Raw genomic sequence first — 17922 nt, forward strand, 5'->3', positions numbered from 1 at the left:
ATGAAATTTTGAATAAATTCCAGTTTCGAAGACAGTATAGGACTCTTCGGCCTCGTCTAGATGTCTGGAAGCTGAAGAATTTCTCAGTGTTATTTAAAACCGAAATTATATATATATATATATATATATATATATATATATATATTTTAATTCTGGGTGATCCAATCGATGCAACCTGAGTACCTCTAACGTAAGCATAAAGTTATAGTTTATAAGTAAATACAAAATACATATCCTGCTCTTGTATTTTTATAATCAAGCACTTTGATTGTTTTTTTTTTGTTTTTTTTCGCTAATATATATATATATATCTCATGTGAAGACTTTTAGAAAGATGAATGTTCACAAATATTTTTTAAAAATTGAATATTTTTTCTTTGGTTTAATTAATAAAATAAACAAACCAAAAACAAAACAACACATTGTCAAAGTATTATAGAAGTTTTGTAAATATTTTTTCTTTCTTTTCATGCAATTTTTTTTCTTTCCGTAAAAAAAAAATAAATAAATAAATAAAGTGATGATTTTTTTTTTTTTTTTTGATAATCACTTTCCCATGAAAAAAGCGCTTTATTATTTTTAAATAAATTAATTTTGGGGTTGAATACAATAATAAGCCCTTAGAATCTCTATGCATTTCGATATCAAACATAAGTAGTTTTTATATCTTTTTTTTTTTTTCCAATTTAGAATTTTATTAATTTATATATGATTTCTATGCTACGCCAGGAACATCTATTTTGTGTTAGGTTTCAAACTCTTTAAGGGACACCTTCAAGCTGCCTTTGGACCTTTTTTCAGCTCTCCGACAGCTCTTTTCTCTTTGCACAGCTCATCATAAAGAGACTGTTTTAGGAGTTTTGAATATAGCCTTAAAGCCTGTTCTTTTTTTTTTAGAGGTGACGGACTTTAAATTAAAATAAATCACAGAAAATAAGAAATTTCATTGCACAAAAATATGGTTTATTCGAAAGATGAATTTTTGACATTTATAGTTTAAATACAATTTCGGGCATACGACCTCCGTCGGGTAATCTACAGGTTCATCTTTCACAAACTATTCGCATTAGATTAGGCTGTATTTCGGCAATAACATGTTGAATGTTGTCTTTCAAGTGGTCAATTGTGTCTGGTTTATCAGCGTAGAAATGGAACTTTACAAATCCCCAAAGAAAAAAATAAATCACATGAACGAGGTAGCCAATAGATTGGCCCATTTTGTGAAATTATTCGTTCATCAAAGGTTTCTCAAAAAAATGATTATATCATGTGGCTCCTGTTGATGAATTGCCAAACCAAGCTGAACTCGAAATAACCGATAGTTGCCAAATCTGCAATTAAAGAAAATAGAGTTGGCAATTTAGTGTTCGCCGCCTCAAAAACAAAAATTCCTATACATAAACTCATTTATATACATATTAGTGATGGGACGATTCCAAAAATGTTCCCAATTCCGATACAATTACCGATTCCGAGTCTTTTAAAATCACAACATGTAGCTATAGAGTTGTTATTCTTTAAATTACAGTAAAAATCCATGTGATTTAAGGTCCATATCTTTGCAAACGTGTTGCACTTGTGTGGGTGATCTATAGAATTTAATTTTGTTTGTAACTTTTTTTTTTTTTTTACATAGGCATCACCACATTATCAAGGCCAAGAGGCCACTCGAGGATAAGGAGGTTAAAGAATGTACCGTAGAAATTAGACAATATAGTAATCGTTAGTAATGGAAATTCGGTAAATTTGTTAACTTGGAACAGCTCATCAAAAACTTGTTTAAATTAGACTTGAAGACAAGCATATTGTAGTCAGCTGGAAAGCAAGAAAACGGAAGACAATTCCATAGGCGTGCAGTTCTAAGAAGGAAGCTTTGCTCATGAAATCTACGTTTAGGTTTAGGCACAGATAGAGTGGGGGAAATTATTATTGATAGTGTTTTCTGCTAGACGGATGTTTCTTGTGAAAGTTTGGCGAGGGAGGGGGGGACCATAGATTGGAGCTCAGTCGAGCACTTGCCATGAAAATAACGATAAAGCAGAGACAAACTTGCAACATCTCTTCTGTGAGATAGAGGTTGCAGAGAAGAGAAAAGGACATCTCCTACGAGGCTACGAAGTCTATTTTGAAATATATCAAGGCAGGACAAGTCTTAAACAAAAAAAAACAAAAACAAAAAAAAAACAAATAATAAACAATTAACAGAATCGTTTTTGGCATCGGAAAATAGGCATATATTTTTTCCGATTCTGATACCTTAAAAAGTTTCGATTTTCTCAATTCCCAATTCCCGTTAATCGTCCCAACCCTAATGCATATTTTAATTTATTTATTGCGGACTATTTTTTTTGTTTTTAATATTTTTAGTTGTTGTTTCACGCGGTCACCACCTGACAAAGGCCAGAGGAATAGTTGTCCAATAAAAAAAAAAAAAATGTATAAAATTCTGAAGAAAGTGTCTATTGCTGAAATATTAATTTTAAACAAATAAATATTTGTTTATTTTACAAAATATTGCGTTGTAATTTGGCTTATAAATTATTCTCCATTGTGGAAAAAAAAAAAAAAAAATGAGGATAATAGTCCGCAATAAATAAATTAATAAATAATACTCATCTCAGTAATGCATTCCAAATAAATAATACATAAGTTATTTGATATAAATCGAAAAATAACAAAAATCTGGTTAATTTTTTAAATTTTGTTTTACTCATCGAAAAAGTGATATATATATATATATATATATATATATATATATATATATATATATATATATATATATATATATGTATATATATATTTGTATGTATGTATGTATATATATATACGCATATATATATATACACGCATATATATATACACACATATATATATATATACACACATATATATATATACACACATATATATATATATATATGTATATATATATATATTTATATATACATGTTTTAGTTCTTGCTTTTTAAGATAAAAGCTGTACGGAATGAATGAATGTTCACAGATGACATTTTTTTTCACTTTTTATACAAAACATTTTTTAATGATTTACAAAATAAAAAAAGGAATAAGAAAAATGACATTAAAAATAACAAAGTTTTTGTGCATGTTGTTGTTGTTGTTAATGTTGCTTATGAGAAGGTGTTTAAAGGGTCAAGGGTTAAAGGTTACGTGGCATTGTCCTTCTTCAAATTTTTTTATTTTATTTTTTATTTATTTTTTTTTTTTTGTTTAAAGCAAGTGAAAGATGTATAGATGATGGTGGAGGTGAAAATGGGAGATGGGGTAACTATGGTTACAAAGCTTTTCTTTCCAATTATTTTCTTCTTTTCAGTTAAATGCGTCCATGTATCTTTTAAAAGAGGTCCCGTCTGTTGATCTGTCATGATTAAGTTTGAAGTAGCATTTTGATTGCAAATTTATTGAACGCATCTTAAGAAGAGCTGGTTTTGTTTGTTTCTTTTATATATATATATATATATATATATATATATATATATATATATATATATATATATATATATATATATATATATATATATATATAGACACACACACACACACACACACACATACACACATTTATGCGTTCGTTAGAGGTATCCATGCTTCGTTTGTTTAGCTATATGAAATTTTGAATTAATTCCAGTTTCAAAGACAGTAGAGTACTCTTCGGCCTCGTTTAGATGTCTGGAAGCTGAAGAATTTCGCAGGGTCATTTAAAACCGAAATTATATATATATATATATTTTTTTAATTCCGGGTGATCCAATGGATGCAATCTGAGTACCTCTAACGTAAGCATAAAGTTATAGTTCATAAGTAAATACAAAATACATATTCTGCTCTTGTATTTTTATAATCAAGCACTTTGATTGTTTTTTTTTCCGCTAATATATAATATATATATATATATATATATATATATATATATATATATTTCATGTGAAAACTTTTAGAAAGATGAATGTTCACAAATATTTTTTAAAAATTGAATATTTTTTCTTTGGTTTCATTAATAAAATAAACAAACCAAAAACAAAACAACACATTGTCAAAGTATTATAGAAGTTTTGTAAATATTTTTTCTTTTTTTTCATGCAATTTTTTTTTTCTTTCCGTAAAAAAAAAAAAAAATAAATAAATAAAGTGATGATTTTTTTTTTTTTTTTTTGACAATCACTTTCCCATGAAAAAAGCGCTTTATTATTTTTAAATAAATTAATTTTGGGGTTGAATACAATAATAAGCCCTTAGAATCTCTGTGCATTTCGATATCAAACATAAGTAGTTTATATCTTTTTTTTTTTTTTTTTCAATTTAGAATTTTATTGATTTATATATAATTTCTATGGTAGCACAACAGAACTACTACTTTGATAATTGTGAAGTTTATTTCCAATGCTTTATGCATCTAAACATCAGAATAGTGGCTGTCTTGTGCTGCATTACATTGTAGAACAAAATGGCTGCCATCATCACGACATCATCTAAGAAATACAATGTTAAATAAAAAAAAAACCAACAGACATGTCAGAAGAATTTATTGAGATTCTAACTATTAAAGTATCCACTACAAAAATTGGCCTATTTAAAAATCAGATGCTTTATTCATGGGGGAGTGATTGTGAATACACAATAGCATTTGTTTTAATTAATCTTTTTTTAATTTTTCATTAATTTTTTGTTTACTTTGTGAGTGTGTGTGAAATGTTAGTCAGCATTTCTTTTTTGCAACCGGCAGCTGAAGCGTCTCTGGTATTGATTCTGTTTTTTTTAATTGGTATGAGCATTTATTTGGGTACTGGTTGCGCGACATAGCAGGGGTATTGTCCATTTTAGGGGGTCTCATATCCATCCATTGTGTGCAGTCGGGGATGTGGCCAAGGTTCGGGGTCTTTAAGCACCGGGAAGTGACCCTTGTCACCTCGGGGCAGGTGAATTTTTGGTTGCAGTTGGTTCTGACGAGTACTTTTTGTTTTGGTTGGAGCTTTTGCTGGGTTTGGTTTTGGTTTGCATTTTGTTTCTGGATTGGGATCTGTTTTTGATTCTGGATTGGGATTTGTTTTTGATTCTGGATTGGGATTTGTTTTTGATTCTGGATTGGGATTTGTTTCGGATTTTGTTTTGGGTTCGGGTTTTGGGTTTGTTTAGGGTTTTGTTTAGGATTTTGGGTTTGCTTGGGGTTTGGGTTTTGTTTTTGGTTCAGGTTTGGTTTTTGATTCTGCTTCACAGGGTGTTGGTTCTGCTTCTGAAGGTTTTGGTTCTGTTTCGCAGGATGTTGGTTCTGCTTCACAGGGTTGTCTGATCTAGAAGGACACATTTCTAAAAAAAAACAAACAAGAATAAATGAAAAGAGAAATGATAGAAAAACACAACACTGTTTAATTCTACTACACTATACAACAAAATCAGTTCTTCGTTATTTTAGTGAAATTCAAAAACTGAAATATTGAATTTCAAGTAAAACCGATGGTACCTCTTTAATTACCATGTCACAGTAATGAACATATCCAAAAATAATGAAAAACGATAAGGTAGAAAATTAATTATTAATGAAAACACTTTTCGAAGACAAAAATAAAGTTTTGCTAAGTTGGCCAACGATTTTCAGTTTCCAGAAAATATTTACCTCCCTTTTATTACAATTAGAACTCTCCTTTTTTTTTTGTTTTTTTTAAAACTCAATTTGTATATTTCGGCGTATAAGGCGACCGTCAGATAAAACGAGGTAGAAGATTGGAGCAAATTTTAATAAATTTATCATATATCGGTTGTATAAGACGACTGTTAAGCCACTGTTTAGCTTTGGCTAGAGATTGCAACACCCGGTATCTTATGAAATATTGGATTTTAAAGATGATTTTTTAACTTTAAGGGTCTTCTTATACACCGAAGTATACGGTAAATGTTCTTGAAAACTATTTTCATTCATAATTTTATACCTTATTGTCTTTCATAATTTTTGGATATGTTCATTATTACAATGTTCAGTAGATACCATTTGTTTCACTTGAAATTGCTCAGTAACTCAAATTAAATTTTTCTAACCTTTTACCATCATGGCGAGGAAAACAAGGAAAAAAAAATGTATAAAATTCTGAAGAAAGTGTCTATTGCTGAAATATTAATTTTAAACAAATAAATATTTGTTTTTTTTACAAAATATTGCGTTGTAATTTGGCTTATAAACGTACTTCATACGTATCTTATTTCAAATTTTTAATTTTTTTTTTCCTCACATAATTGATGTTTCTATTAAGGAAACCTTCGTCAATATCAATCTATAAAGAGATTAACCTTTTTTTTTTTTTCTTTCTTAAATTAAAAATAAAATATGTTCTCATATTTTCGTATTCTCACATTCTTCCATTTTTAGGATCAATCTCTTTTACTGATGATATAAATCTTCATATTTCTATGATTGTTTAAAGAAGCCATCGCTTTTTTTTTTCTTTTTTTTTTTTTTTAACAAAAAAAGATCTGTAATGGACGCCATAATTAAAATAATCAGTAAAATAAAATTGTCTTAAAATATGAAACCGTGTGCTGTTACTGCTACAACTTATTCACACAAGTAGAATTAAGTATTATTGTTACACCGTGTATAAAGGGAGATAATTTGATTCTACAGAATATAAACAACGATGTGATTATTATAATTATAATAAGATATGCTGTTAAGTGTAAGACAACAATTCTCATGATTCAAGTGCCGTGCAAAGGACAAACATTATAGGATATGAAAATGTGATCATATTCAATATCAAACAACATGGACAGAATAATAATTAGGGCACACGTTGTTATCATTGACAATATCCATCATATATGCACATGGAAGAATGATTATGATGATGATGATGATGTGATGATAATGATGATGATTACACTTCATGCTATGAAGACACTGAACATTGTACATTGATTTCGAAGGGAGAGGAACATTCCGAGAATTCATTTGAAACTAATACACACAATTATTTAACACTGAAGGTGAAACGATCAGGAGGAACATATGTGATTCTAAATCTATAGGCGCTGTTATTAGCAGACAAAGACAAAAATGTTGTAAAGATTGTAGGAATGACGAAACAGCTCTCTGTGGATGACTTTGTTTATGTGTGTGTGTGTGTATATATAACAATAAAATTTTAACGTGCGAGTCTAATTCTGGCATCATGAAATTTAAACATCTTTCCTGGAACAGTGTGAAAACGTTCTCTCGGCATCTGACTGCCTTCACAGCTACTTGTGGAAATTTTCTTCTTTTTTCCAGCTTTTTTTTCTTTTTCTTGTTCATTTGCATTTGCACCCAACAATGGTTCGACAAAGAATCGAAAATGTTCGTGATACTTATGGAACTTATATTAGTTTTTTTTTTTTTAGTTTTAACACAACGATCCTTAGAAAAATCAAAGAAAAAAAAAGTAAACTAAGCGGAAACTTTCTGTTATTGTATCAATGTTTGCTTAAATAAAAAAATGTTGCCTAGACACCAACTATATATATATATATATATATATATATAATGTAAAGTTAGTGAGAGGGAACTCCAACAAAGTGCTCGATTATTAAGAAAATTTAAAAAGTTAGAATGTAGAATATGTTACAGACGATCAGAAAAAAATTGGTACCGTCAGTTTCAAATCCAAACGAAGAAAACCAATATCTTGTCACCTATGTCAGACATAAACAGAGGCTGAAGAAAGTCCAGTATAGGTGATCAGATATTCGTTTCTTTTATTTCGATTTGAAATCGACGGTAGCGACGTTTTCTGAATCTTTTTGTAAAACAGGCCCCCACACACACGCGTATATGTGTGTGTGTATATATATATATATATATATATATATATATCAGTAGAGAAAACGAAGGTATAAAAACTATATAGTAATATATATAGAGATTTATTCATTTGTTTAATAGGTGTATACATCAATTAGGGTATTTAGGGAAAAAGGAAATCATTAAACAATGGTATTTCAAAGCCTAATGCTTCTCATCAAAACAGTAGAAAAAATGCTAAGTAACATAATGGGGGTGCGACATCTAGTGATAGTTTCATTTGGAACGAAATAAATTATAGAGGCTGTTTTGGGGGAACTATATTGATCTCTGTGATTAAGGAGGAGTGTAGTTTGTAACATATAATGTAGGTAGGTATATAGCATATCTTTCAAAGTGAGTTTAATGTATGTGGACAGTATGTGTTTTTAAGCTCTCAAGGATAATATAGGGTGAGTTGAAGTAGGTTTCTTTTTAACCATATGTGTAGATGTGTTGTAGCTATAGGGGATGTTTTTATATGAGATGTGTGGTTTATGTTAACTTGGTAATTTTTTAGCAGGGGTATCTGAGACTACAACAGCACTTAGCAGAGATATATATTATTGGGCATAATATTATGATACTTAAAGTGATGGGGATAAATTATACGGGGTGTAGTGTACTAAGATTTTAATTGAGTAAGATAGAGGATGCAGATGGTATAATAAAGGGATAAATTACCTGGAGTTATGGGGTGGATAGTTGTTATATATAGTAATTCATAAAATATATATGGCGATTAAGCTACACTGAATATTCTGCGTTTCATCCACTATAGAATTCGTCAGGCTTATGCACGAATTCTGTGGTTGTTTCTCATTTTTATATATGTTGAGGATTTTAGTTAGCCAATCAGCTTTCTACTATCCACCACACCCCTTCCTATCAGCCAATGGGCATGCATTTTATCGAACAAAGGATCTGTTTTAGAACTAGGTTAGTGGTTTAAGGCAGACGATTTTCCTCCATTTTTTTATATATAAATATACATATGTGTACACACATACATACATACATATATGTGTGATCGTTTATGTATATTCATGTTTATTTAATTTATTTATTTGCGTACATATATATATATATATATATATATATATGCACGCATATATTGGATCAATAAAGGTGAGACTACATAGTTTATTCCCTTATATATCTTAATTTGCTTCAGCTTGTGTCTATCCGTTACACCTCTGCATGTATTACCTCCTATAAACCTAAATTTCTTTTTTAAACACATTAAACAATGCTTCAAGCAAACTACATTAATCTTTTATACATTTTATTGAATTTAAAAACCTTCTAAACATAAGATATTATCAAAGACAAAGAGAGATCTCCCCGTGGAGGCCCTTTTGTATCATAGATGAGGTTTATGAGCCCCTATTTATATTTTTGTATCATAGATGAGGCTTATGAGCCCCTATTAATATTTTTGTATCATAGATGAGGCTTATGAGCCCTTATTTATATTTTTGTATCATAGATGAGGCTTATGAGCCCTTATTTATATTTTTGCATCATAGATGAGGCTTATGAGCCCTTATTTATATTTTTGTATCATAGATGAGGCTTATGAGCCCTTATTTATATTTTTGTATCATAGATGAGGCTTATGAGCCCTTATTTATATTTTTGTATCATAGATGAGGCTTATGAGCCCCTATTAATATTTTTGTATCATAGATGAGGCTTATGAGCCCTTATTTATATTTTTGTATCATAGATGAGGCTTATGAGCCCTTATTTATATTTTTGTATCATAGATGAGGCTTATGAGCCCCTATTTATATTTTTGTATCATAGATGAGGCTTATGAGCCCCTATTTATATTTTTGCATCATAGATGAGACTTATGAGCCCCTATTAATATTTTTGTATCATAGATGAGACTTATGAGCCCCTATTTATATTTTTGTATCATAGATGAGGCTTATGAGCCCTTATTTATATTTTTGTATCATAGATGAGGCTTATGAGCCCTTATTTATATTTTTGTATCATAGATGAGGCTTATGAGCCCTTATTTATATTTTTGTATCATAGATGAGGCTTATGAGCCCCTATTAATATTTTTGTATCATAGATGAGACTTATGAGCCCCTATTTATATTTTTGTATCATAGATGAGGCTTATGAGCCCCTATTTATATTTTTGTATCATAGATGAGGCTTATGAGCCCTTATTTATATTTTTGTATCATAGATGAGGCTTATGAGCCCTTATTTATATTTTTGTATCATAGATGAGGCTTATGAGCCCTTATTTATATTTTTGTATCATAGATGAGGCTTATGAGCCCTTATTTATATTTTTGTATCATAGATGAGGCTTATGAGCCCTTATTTATATTTTTGTATCATAGATGAGGCTTATGAGCCCCTATTTATATTTTTGTATCATAGATGAGGCTTATGAGCCCTTATTTATATTTTTGTATCATAGATGAGGCTTATGAGCCCTTATTTATATTTTTGTATCATAGATGAGGCTTATGAGCCCTTATTTATATTTTTGTATCATAGATGAGGCTTATGAGCCCTTATTTATATTTTTGTATCATAGATGAGACTTATGAGCCCCTATTTATATTTTTGTATCATAGATGAGGCTTATGAGCCCTTATTTATATTTTTGCATCATAGATGAGACTTATGAGCCCCTATTTATATTTTTGCATCATAGATGAGACTTATGAGCCCCTATTTATATTTTTGTATCATAGATGAGGCTTATGAGCCCTTATTTATATTTTTGCATCATAGATGAGACTTATGAGCCCCTATTTATATTTTTGCATCATAGATGAGACTTATGAGCCCCTATTTATATTTTTGTATCATAGATGAAGCTTATGAGCCCCTATTTATATTTTTGTATCATAGATGAGGCTTATGAGCCCTTATTTATATTTTTGCATCATAGATGAGGCTTATGAGCCCTTATTTATATTTTTGCATCATAGATGAGACTTATGAGCCCCTATTTATATTTTTGCATCATAGATGAGACTTATGAGCCCCTATTTATATTTTTGTATCATAGATGAGACTTATGAGCCCCTATTTATATTTTTGTATCATAGATGAGGCTTATGAGCCCTTATTTATATTTTTGCATCATAGATGAGACTTATGAGCCCCTATTTATATTTTTGTATCATAGATGAGGCTTATGAGCCCTTATTTATATTTTTGTATCATAGATGAGACTTATGAGCCCCTATTTATATTTTTGTATCATAGATGAGACTTATGAGCCCCTATTTATATTTTTGCATCATAGATGAGACTTATGAGCCCCTATTTATATTTTTGCATCATAGATGAGACTTATGAGCCCCTATTTATATTTTTGTATCATAGATGAGGCTTATGAGCCCTTATTTATATTTTTGTATCATAGATGAGGCTTATGAGCCCCTATTTATAGCGTTCTCTAAAGTAATCCAATTTGTTTTGCATCCTTTCAGTTTCATTACTTAGAGCTGGTTTCCTAAATTTATTTTTACTTTTCATTTTGAACTTATCTTTATAATTCACAGTTTGTGAGTGTCTACTTTTTTTTTTCAAAATTTATTTCTTCAGACAAACATAAAATAAACCTTGCTCGTAAAATTTTAAAGGAAAAGAGAGTAGGCTTAAAAGGCAACTGGTTAATACGTTAATCTATTTTCTTATTGAAAGAGTAGCGAATAGGTCGTCTGCTTAAAATATTAGTGTTTTTTTTTTGTGTTTTTTTGCAAGATTTCTCGTGAAAGAAAAGAGATAGTAATTGGAGATAGAGAGAGGGATTATAATTGGAGAGTGAAAAAGGAGGTGGTAATTTAGAGAAAAGGGGGATCAGGGAAAAAGAAGGAGAGGAATTGGAGAGAAAGAGAGAGAGAGAGAGATTAATTTGAAGGGAGAAAGGAAAAGAGAGACGGAGGGAGGGGTTTCATTGTCATGTATTAACGACACGGACTGACACTATGGGTGTTCCAAGTTCGAATCCAGTACGTTCCACAAGGCTGTTGGTAATCTTCACGCTGTCCTTTCCATAAATACCGGATGTCTTTCTAGAAAGAATTCTGACTAGAAAAATATCAGAAAAACCAATGCCAACAATAAAATCTTCTGATTCATATGTTGATGATGATTTGTTATCATCGAGAACATCTTCCAAGTCATTTCGCCTCGAATAATTCAACTAAATATGGTTTTAATTCCATTCAATTCGATAAAGCTATTGGAACAAATACACAAGTATAATTACTTTCTTCCAACGCAAATTTTCTATTTTCGCTATTTGAACCATACGAATCAAGAGGCACAATTTTCGAAACTATTTCTTTATTAATTTTATCATGAAACGCACATACAATTAATTCTTCATAACTTTGTTTTCAGAATATACAACTCTGGACAAATTTTCGCTGGAATGCAAGCTATCATTAAAAACGAAGGGAATTAAATAATAAGAAAAAGAGTTTGCGAGTCTCTGAGACGATTTAAATTGTAGTAAAATCTGCATCTTCCATTTGCAATTAAATTATTGTATTGTAGAAACATATAAGAAGATCCTGATCAAAGTTCAAAGAATTTTGTGGAAGTATAGTTTTAGTGTGCGTGAAGGTAACCTTAAAGATCAGCTGTGTGGATTCGAACCATATTTGAAGTAGAAATATTAAATATACATTCGAACCATATTTGAAGTAGAAATATTAAATATACATTCGAACCATATTTGAAGTAGAAATATTAAATATACATTCGAACCATATTTGAAGTAGAAATATTAAATATACATTCGAACCATATTTGAAGTAGAAATATTAAATATACATTCGAACCATATTTGAAGTAGAAATATTAAATATACATTCGAACCATACTTGAAGTAGAAATATTAAATATACATTCGAACCATACTTGAAGTAGAAATATTAAATATACATTCGAACCATATTTGAAGTAGAAATATTAAATATACATTCGAACCATATTTGAAGTAGAAATATTAAATATACATTCGAACCATATTTGAAGTAGAAATATTAAATATACATTCGAACCATATTTGAAGTAGAAATATTAAATATACATTCGAACCATATTTGAAGTAGAAATATTAAATATACATTCGAACCATATTTGAAGTAGAAATATTAAATATACATTCGAACCATATTTGAAGTAGAAATATTAAATATACATTCGAACCATATTTGAAGTAGAAATATTAAATATACATTCGAACCATATTTGAAGTAGAAATATTAAATATACATTCGAACCATATTTGAAGTAGAAATATTAAATATACATTCGAACCATATTTGAAGTAGAAATATTAAATATACATTCGAACCATATTTGAAGTAGAAATATTAAATATACATTCGAACCATATTTAGAGTGGATAGTTCAAATATGCATTTAAACCAAAAAGTATAAATACAGAATTGAGTTAACGACACGGACTGACACTAAGGGTGTTCCAAGTTCGAATCCAGTATGTTCCACAAGGATGTTTATAAATCTTCACGCTGCCCTTTCCATAAATACCGAATGTCTTTCTAGAAAGAATTCTGACTAGAAAAATATTTGAAGCAGAGATTTTAAATCTGGATTTGAACCGTATTTCAAGTAGAATTTTAAAAAATGGATTTGAACCATATTTGATACACAGATTTTAAATATGGATTTGTAGCAGAGTTTTTAATATGGATGAGAACCATGGTTGAAGCAGAAATTTTAAAGATGGATTTAAACTATATTCAAAGCAGAAAGTTTGAATATGGATTTGAGCCATATTTGAAGCAAAGATTTTGAATATGGATTTAAAACAGGGATTTAAAATATATATTTGAACTATATTCTAAGTGAAGATTTTAAATATGTATTTTAAATATCATATTTAAAGCAGAGATTTTAAATATGGATTTGAATCAGAATGTGTGAATATGGAACCGAACCATAACCAAAGAGTTTTAGTTTAAAGCAAAGAGTTTAGATTTTAAATTGAGGAGTAAAAATTAACCATGAAACCAAATTAATTTCTTACAGAAGTATTATTAATTTATATTTAATCTCATATGCACTTATACAATAAGAATTAAAGAAACAGATTTATTGATATATTTTATGTCGAACTCAAATAGGATTTCAGCTGACAATGAAACTTCCTTTCTAGCGAAATCCTATTTGCTATGATTATACCATCTTGTTGAAATATAAGAACGTGCTTTGTTATAATTTTATTTAACAAACGACTAGTAATATGACACATTTTTTTTTTACTAATTATCTAATTACGCAAGGGCTAGAATTATTATTTGGATATTGAAAATGTGGGTTTGTATTACTGTACACATAGATTCGAAAAAGTTGTCAAAAAAAAAATATAACAAATAAATGTTATCAAAGGCAATATAAGTTACTTTTTTGCCAAACTGGATATATTTTTTGTGTTTTTATTCAATGTAACATGTTTATTCAGCTCGAAAAACATACAGTGTTTACCGATGTATTCGAAAATTCAAGATGGCGTCTCATACCCTCTTTAACACCGTAAGTTTGGGAAAAGGTGTTATAAATAATAAACTATATAAAATACTATTAAAAACCCGCCGAATATATGTCAACCTATGTCACGATAACATATATTGAGCGAGTTTTTAACAGTATTTTATTCGTTTTTTTATTTATAACACCTTTTCTCAAACTTACCGTGTTAAAGAAAGATTCAGACGCCATCTTGAATGTTCCAATACATCGGTAAACACTGTATGGTTTTCGAGCTGAATAAACATGTTACATTGAATAAAAACACGAAAAATATATCCAGTTTGGTAGAAAAGTAACTTATCTTGCCTTTGATAACATTTATTTGTTATATATTTGTTTTTTGACAACTTTTTCGAATCTATGTGTACAGTAATACAAACCCGAAAATGTAATAAGAGTTGTCTACCTTTCAACTAAAATTTTATTTTTTTCTGTATAAGTTTGAAAAAGTGCAAAAAAAAAAAAAAAAAAGAAGAAATTAAAGACTAAAATGGCCCCAATGTATCCCGAACAATACCGGGTCCGGTAGTGTTAGAATCTGTGCTATAATCGAGCATTTGTTTCAACATGAAAAGGTTGTTTTAAAAAAACTGGAATCTTGCTGAAAATTTTTTCTTTGTGAAGTGTCTAATTTCATAACAATAATCTAAGACTATATCTAATTTACTATGGCCAATTGAAATATTTCTGGGTTCAAGTAAAATTTTAAAGTCAAGTATTATGGTTTATTTGTGTTTATAATAAAAGGAATATTTGAATTTTTTGAATTATCAAAGGTGTGGGTGTCTTTTTTTTCCACCTCTTAATCTCAAGAGTGGAAGTTTTTTTTTTTTTTTGTTTTTTTAACCATTTATTTATAAATAATAACATTAAGTATGTTATCTTAATGTTATTGTTTGGCATAAGTCAAACGAAATCGTACATTTTCTAGTAGCTTGGAGATTGGGTGAATTTTTGTAACTTCTTTGTCTAAAGAGTTACAAAAATTTGTGAAAAAAAAATAATTAAAAAAAAGTAATGTTATTTTGTCATGTTTGTGTTTACCGTTTTTTTTTTGTTTGAACTGTGATGATTAATCTGGCACCTACCTGAGTGTTGTCTTAGTTTGCCTGTGTCTCCATCACTCCAACTATCTTCACTGTCATTGTGGGAGGAAGGCATCACGCTAGCGTGAAAGCCAGAAGTCATGAACTCTCTTTGTTCAGCTTCTTCTTCCTCTAAATCCTGTGGAGAGCAGGTGTAGAAGAGTGGAAAATGGAAAAATGACATCAACAGAATTTTGGCTGCATCGGAGAAATACACGTTCAGAGCAGATTGGAAAGAAGGGGAGATAACTCAGAAAAGACTTAGGCAAAGGGAGATCACTAGAACCAATATAATTAAAAAAAAAATGAATGATTTAAAGGAAAAAAAAATTAGATTACAGAGTTAGCCTTTTATGCATGCGCGTAATGATTTAAATATAATCGGCAACTTCTTGAAATCACTGTAAAAAAATAATAATTTAGTTAATTTGCATGACTTGTTATTTTCAATATGAGATCTATTATTTCTTACTTAAAAAGTTTTCAAAGTATTTAACCAACACAAAGTTTTGTTTTTCTGGTTTTAAATTTAAATAAATTTCACTAGACTTGTCAGGTTTCTCATTATTTATTTCATGCGAGCTGTACCTAACCGGCGTTGTCCGATCCGACTAGCAACAAAATCCCACTTCTTCACTTGTAGAAGCTTTAGATAATGGACGATTTTCTACTCTGATATTTCTTTCCTCAAACTGCTTGCCTTTGGAATTCCCTCCCTGCTTCCAATACTGTACCCTCTTACTATACAAACATGTAAGTATTTAGATGTAACTAGACTAACCGTGACCCGTTGGGTCAGTATGTTATATTAGCTATGGAATTCATGTATGAGCGCGACACTTGTGACGTAAAGAAAATAGTTCTTTTTTGACATAACAGAAACATTTCTATGAAAGTATATTAAAATGAAAAAGCACGGACGGATCACTCAAACATGAAAAAAAATCCTCCCTATTCGTGTAAAGTTACCTATCTTTCCGAATAATCGCTCCAAAATTGAAAATTAAACATGATTTTCCTACGAATCGAACACCGACGAAAGTCATTTAGCAGCAAAAACGCACGTGAACCTACCGATGAGAAATATAAGAATGAAAAACCCATATTGGAATCCTTCAACCAAGTTATAGAAACTTAAAATCTAAAAAAAAATAATTAATAAAACCTGAAGCAAAAAAATAAAACCTAAATAAATTAAATAAAATAGAAATAATATTGAAATAGATTAGCAAATGTGTCAACAAATTCACCGTTCTCACACAACTATTTTGTATCTAGAAATGTAAACAAAAAATTTAAAAAGAAGGAAGAAAGGAAAAGGGACAGATAGAGAGTAGCAGTATTAGTAGTAGTAGTCTTGGTTTTACTACAATTGTTCTTATGTTTGTCAACGGGTTAAAGTTGTTTAGTTGTAAGAAAATAGCAACAGTATAGTTGTAATAAAGAATAGTTGCAAAACACCCCCACTCTTCCCATGTTAAATAATAATTTCGAAATAATAACGTTATTAGTTCAGTGCGCAGGTCAAAATCTGCAGAAGAAGCGATTTGTGTTTATTTGTTTACGTTGTTATGGGTTAATGTTTATGCGCGCATGCGCAACCGGATGTCATAAACCGGAAAGTGGGTTACATCACTCGTTACAAGGTCATTTGAGTTTTATAATTATATAGATTTCTATTTCTATTCAAACATCTATTTCTTCTTCTTCTCCTCTGTCTTTCTATCTATCTATTTCTCTCTCTAAACGCTTCTTTCTCTTCTAACCAGCCCATTCCTCTCTAGCCGAACACACACACAAGTAAAAATCTCGTTTATATGATAGATTCCTTGAGTAATAAGTACGGCTATGACAACAGCATATTCTTTTCATTGTTTTGACTCTCGAGTGTGTATCCATTGATATCTTATATGCTTTTATGTAGAGTGATGTGGTTCTCGGTTGATTAATTGTGTTGGATATATATTCAAGAATCAAAACAATGAAAAGAATATGCTGTTGTCATGGCCCTAGTAATGAGTCGGCATTTTTCCAAATAAGTAAATAATAACATTGAAAAACTAACCTTTCTACTAACGAAACCTGGCCGAGTTAAGCCCCATAAGAAAGAATAATATTTTCTTGTTTCTAGTATTATTCATCTAGGGTAACACTGATTAAAAAGTACCGACTTTGTGGGTGTTTGTTTTGTAATTATTTACTTTTAACTGGACAAACACACATGCATACAGACAACTGCCCTCTGTATAATAGATTCAATTCTTTCCCACACCGCAGGAAGATGTGACACAAGGTCTGCAGGTGGGGAAAGTCAAACCAGGGCCTCTAATGGAGGAACACTTTGTTTTTTTTTTTTGTTTGTTTTTTTAATTGTCTGGTTAACTCCGTTGGCATTCCCCAGTAGAGACACCTCAGACAATAAGCAATAAATTTATTCCATCCGAAAGACGAGAGGTT

At 29.9% G+C, this 17922-nt stretch overlaps 1 protein-coding gene across 1 annotated transcript in view; it reads right to left on the bottom strand.

The window, feature by feature from the left end:
* Window positions 1-4299: 4299 nt before the first annotated feature.
* LOC145242972 (protocadherin gamma-A3-like) overlaps window positions 4300-17922 on the bottom strand; it is a 298945-nt gene continuing 285322 nt past the window's right edge. The window contains exons 3-4 of the mRNA XM_080106079.1: window positions 15469-15604; window positions 4300-5325 (exon numbers count right to left, since the gene is read on the bottom strand). Of these exons, the coding sequence (XP_079962205.1) occupies window positions 4718-5325; window positions 15469-15604 (744 nt within the window). The 3' untranslated portion in view covers window positions 4300-4717. The remainder of the gene's footprint in view (window positions 5326-15468; window positions 15605-17922) is intronic.

This window comes from Euprymna scolopes, chromosome 21, assembly GCF_053919585.1.
Source record: "Euprymna scolopes isolate OS-2025 chromosome 21, ASM5391958v1, whole genome shotgun sequence".
NCBI lineage: Eukaryota > Metazoa > Mollusca > Cephalopoda > Sepiida > Sepiolidae > Euprymna > Euprymna scolopes.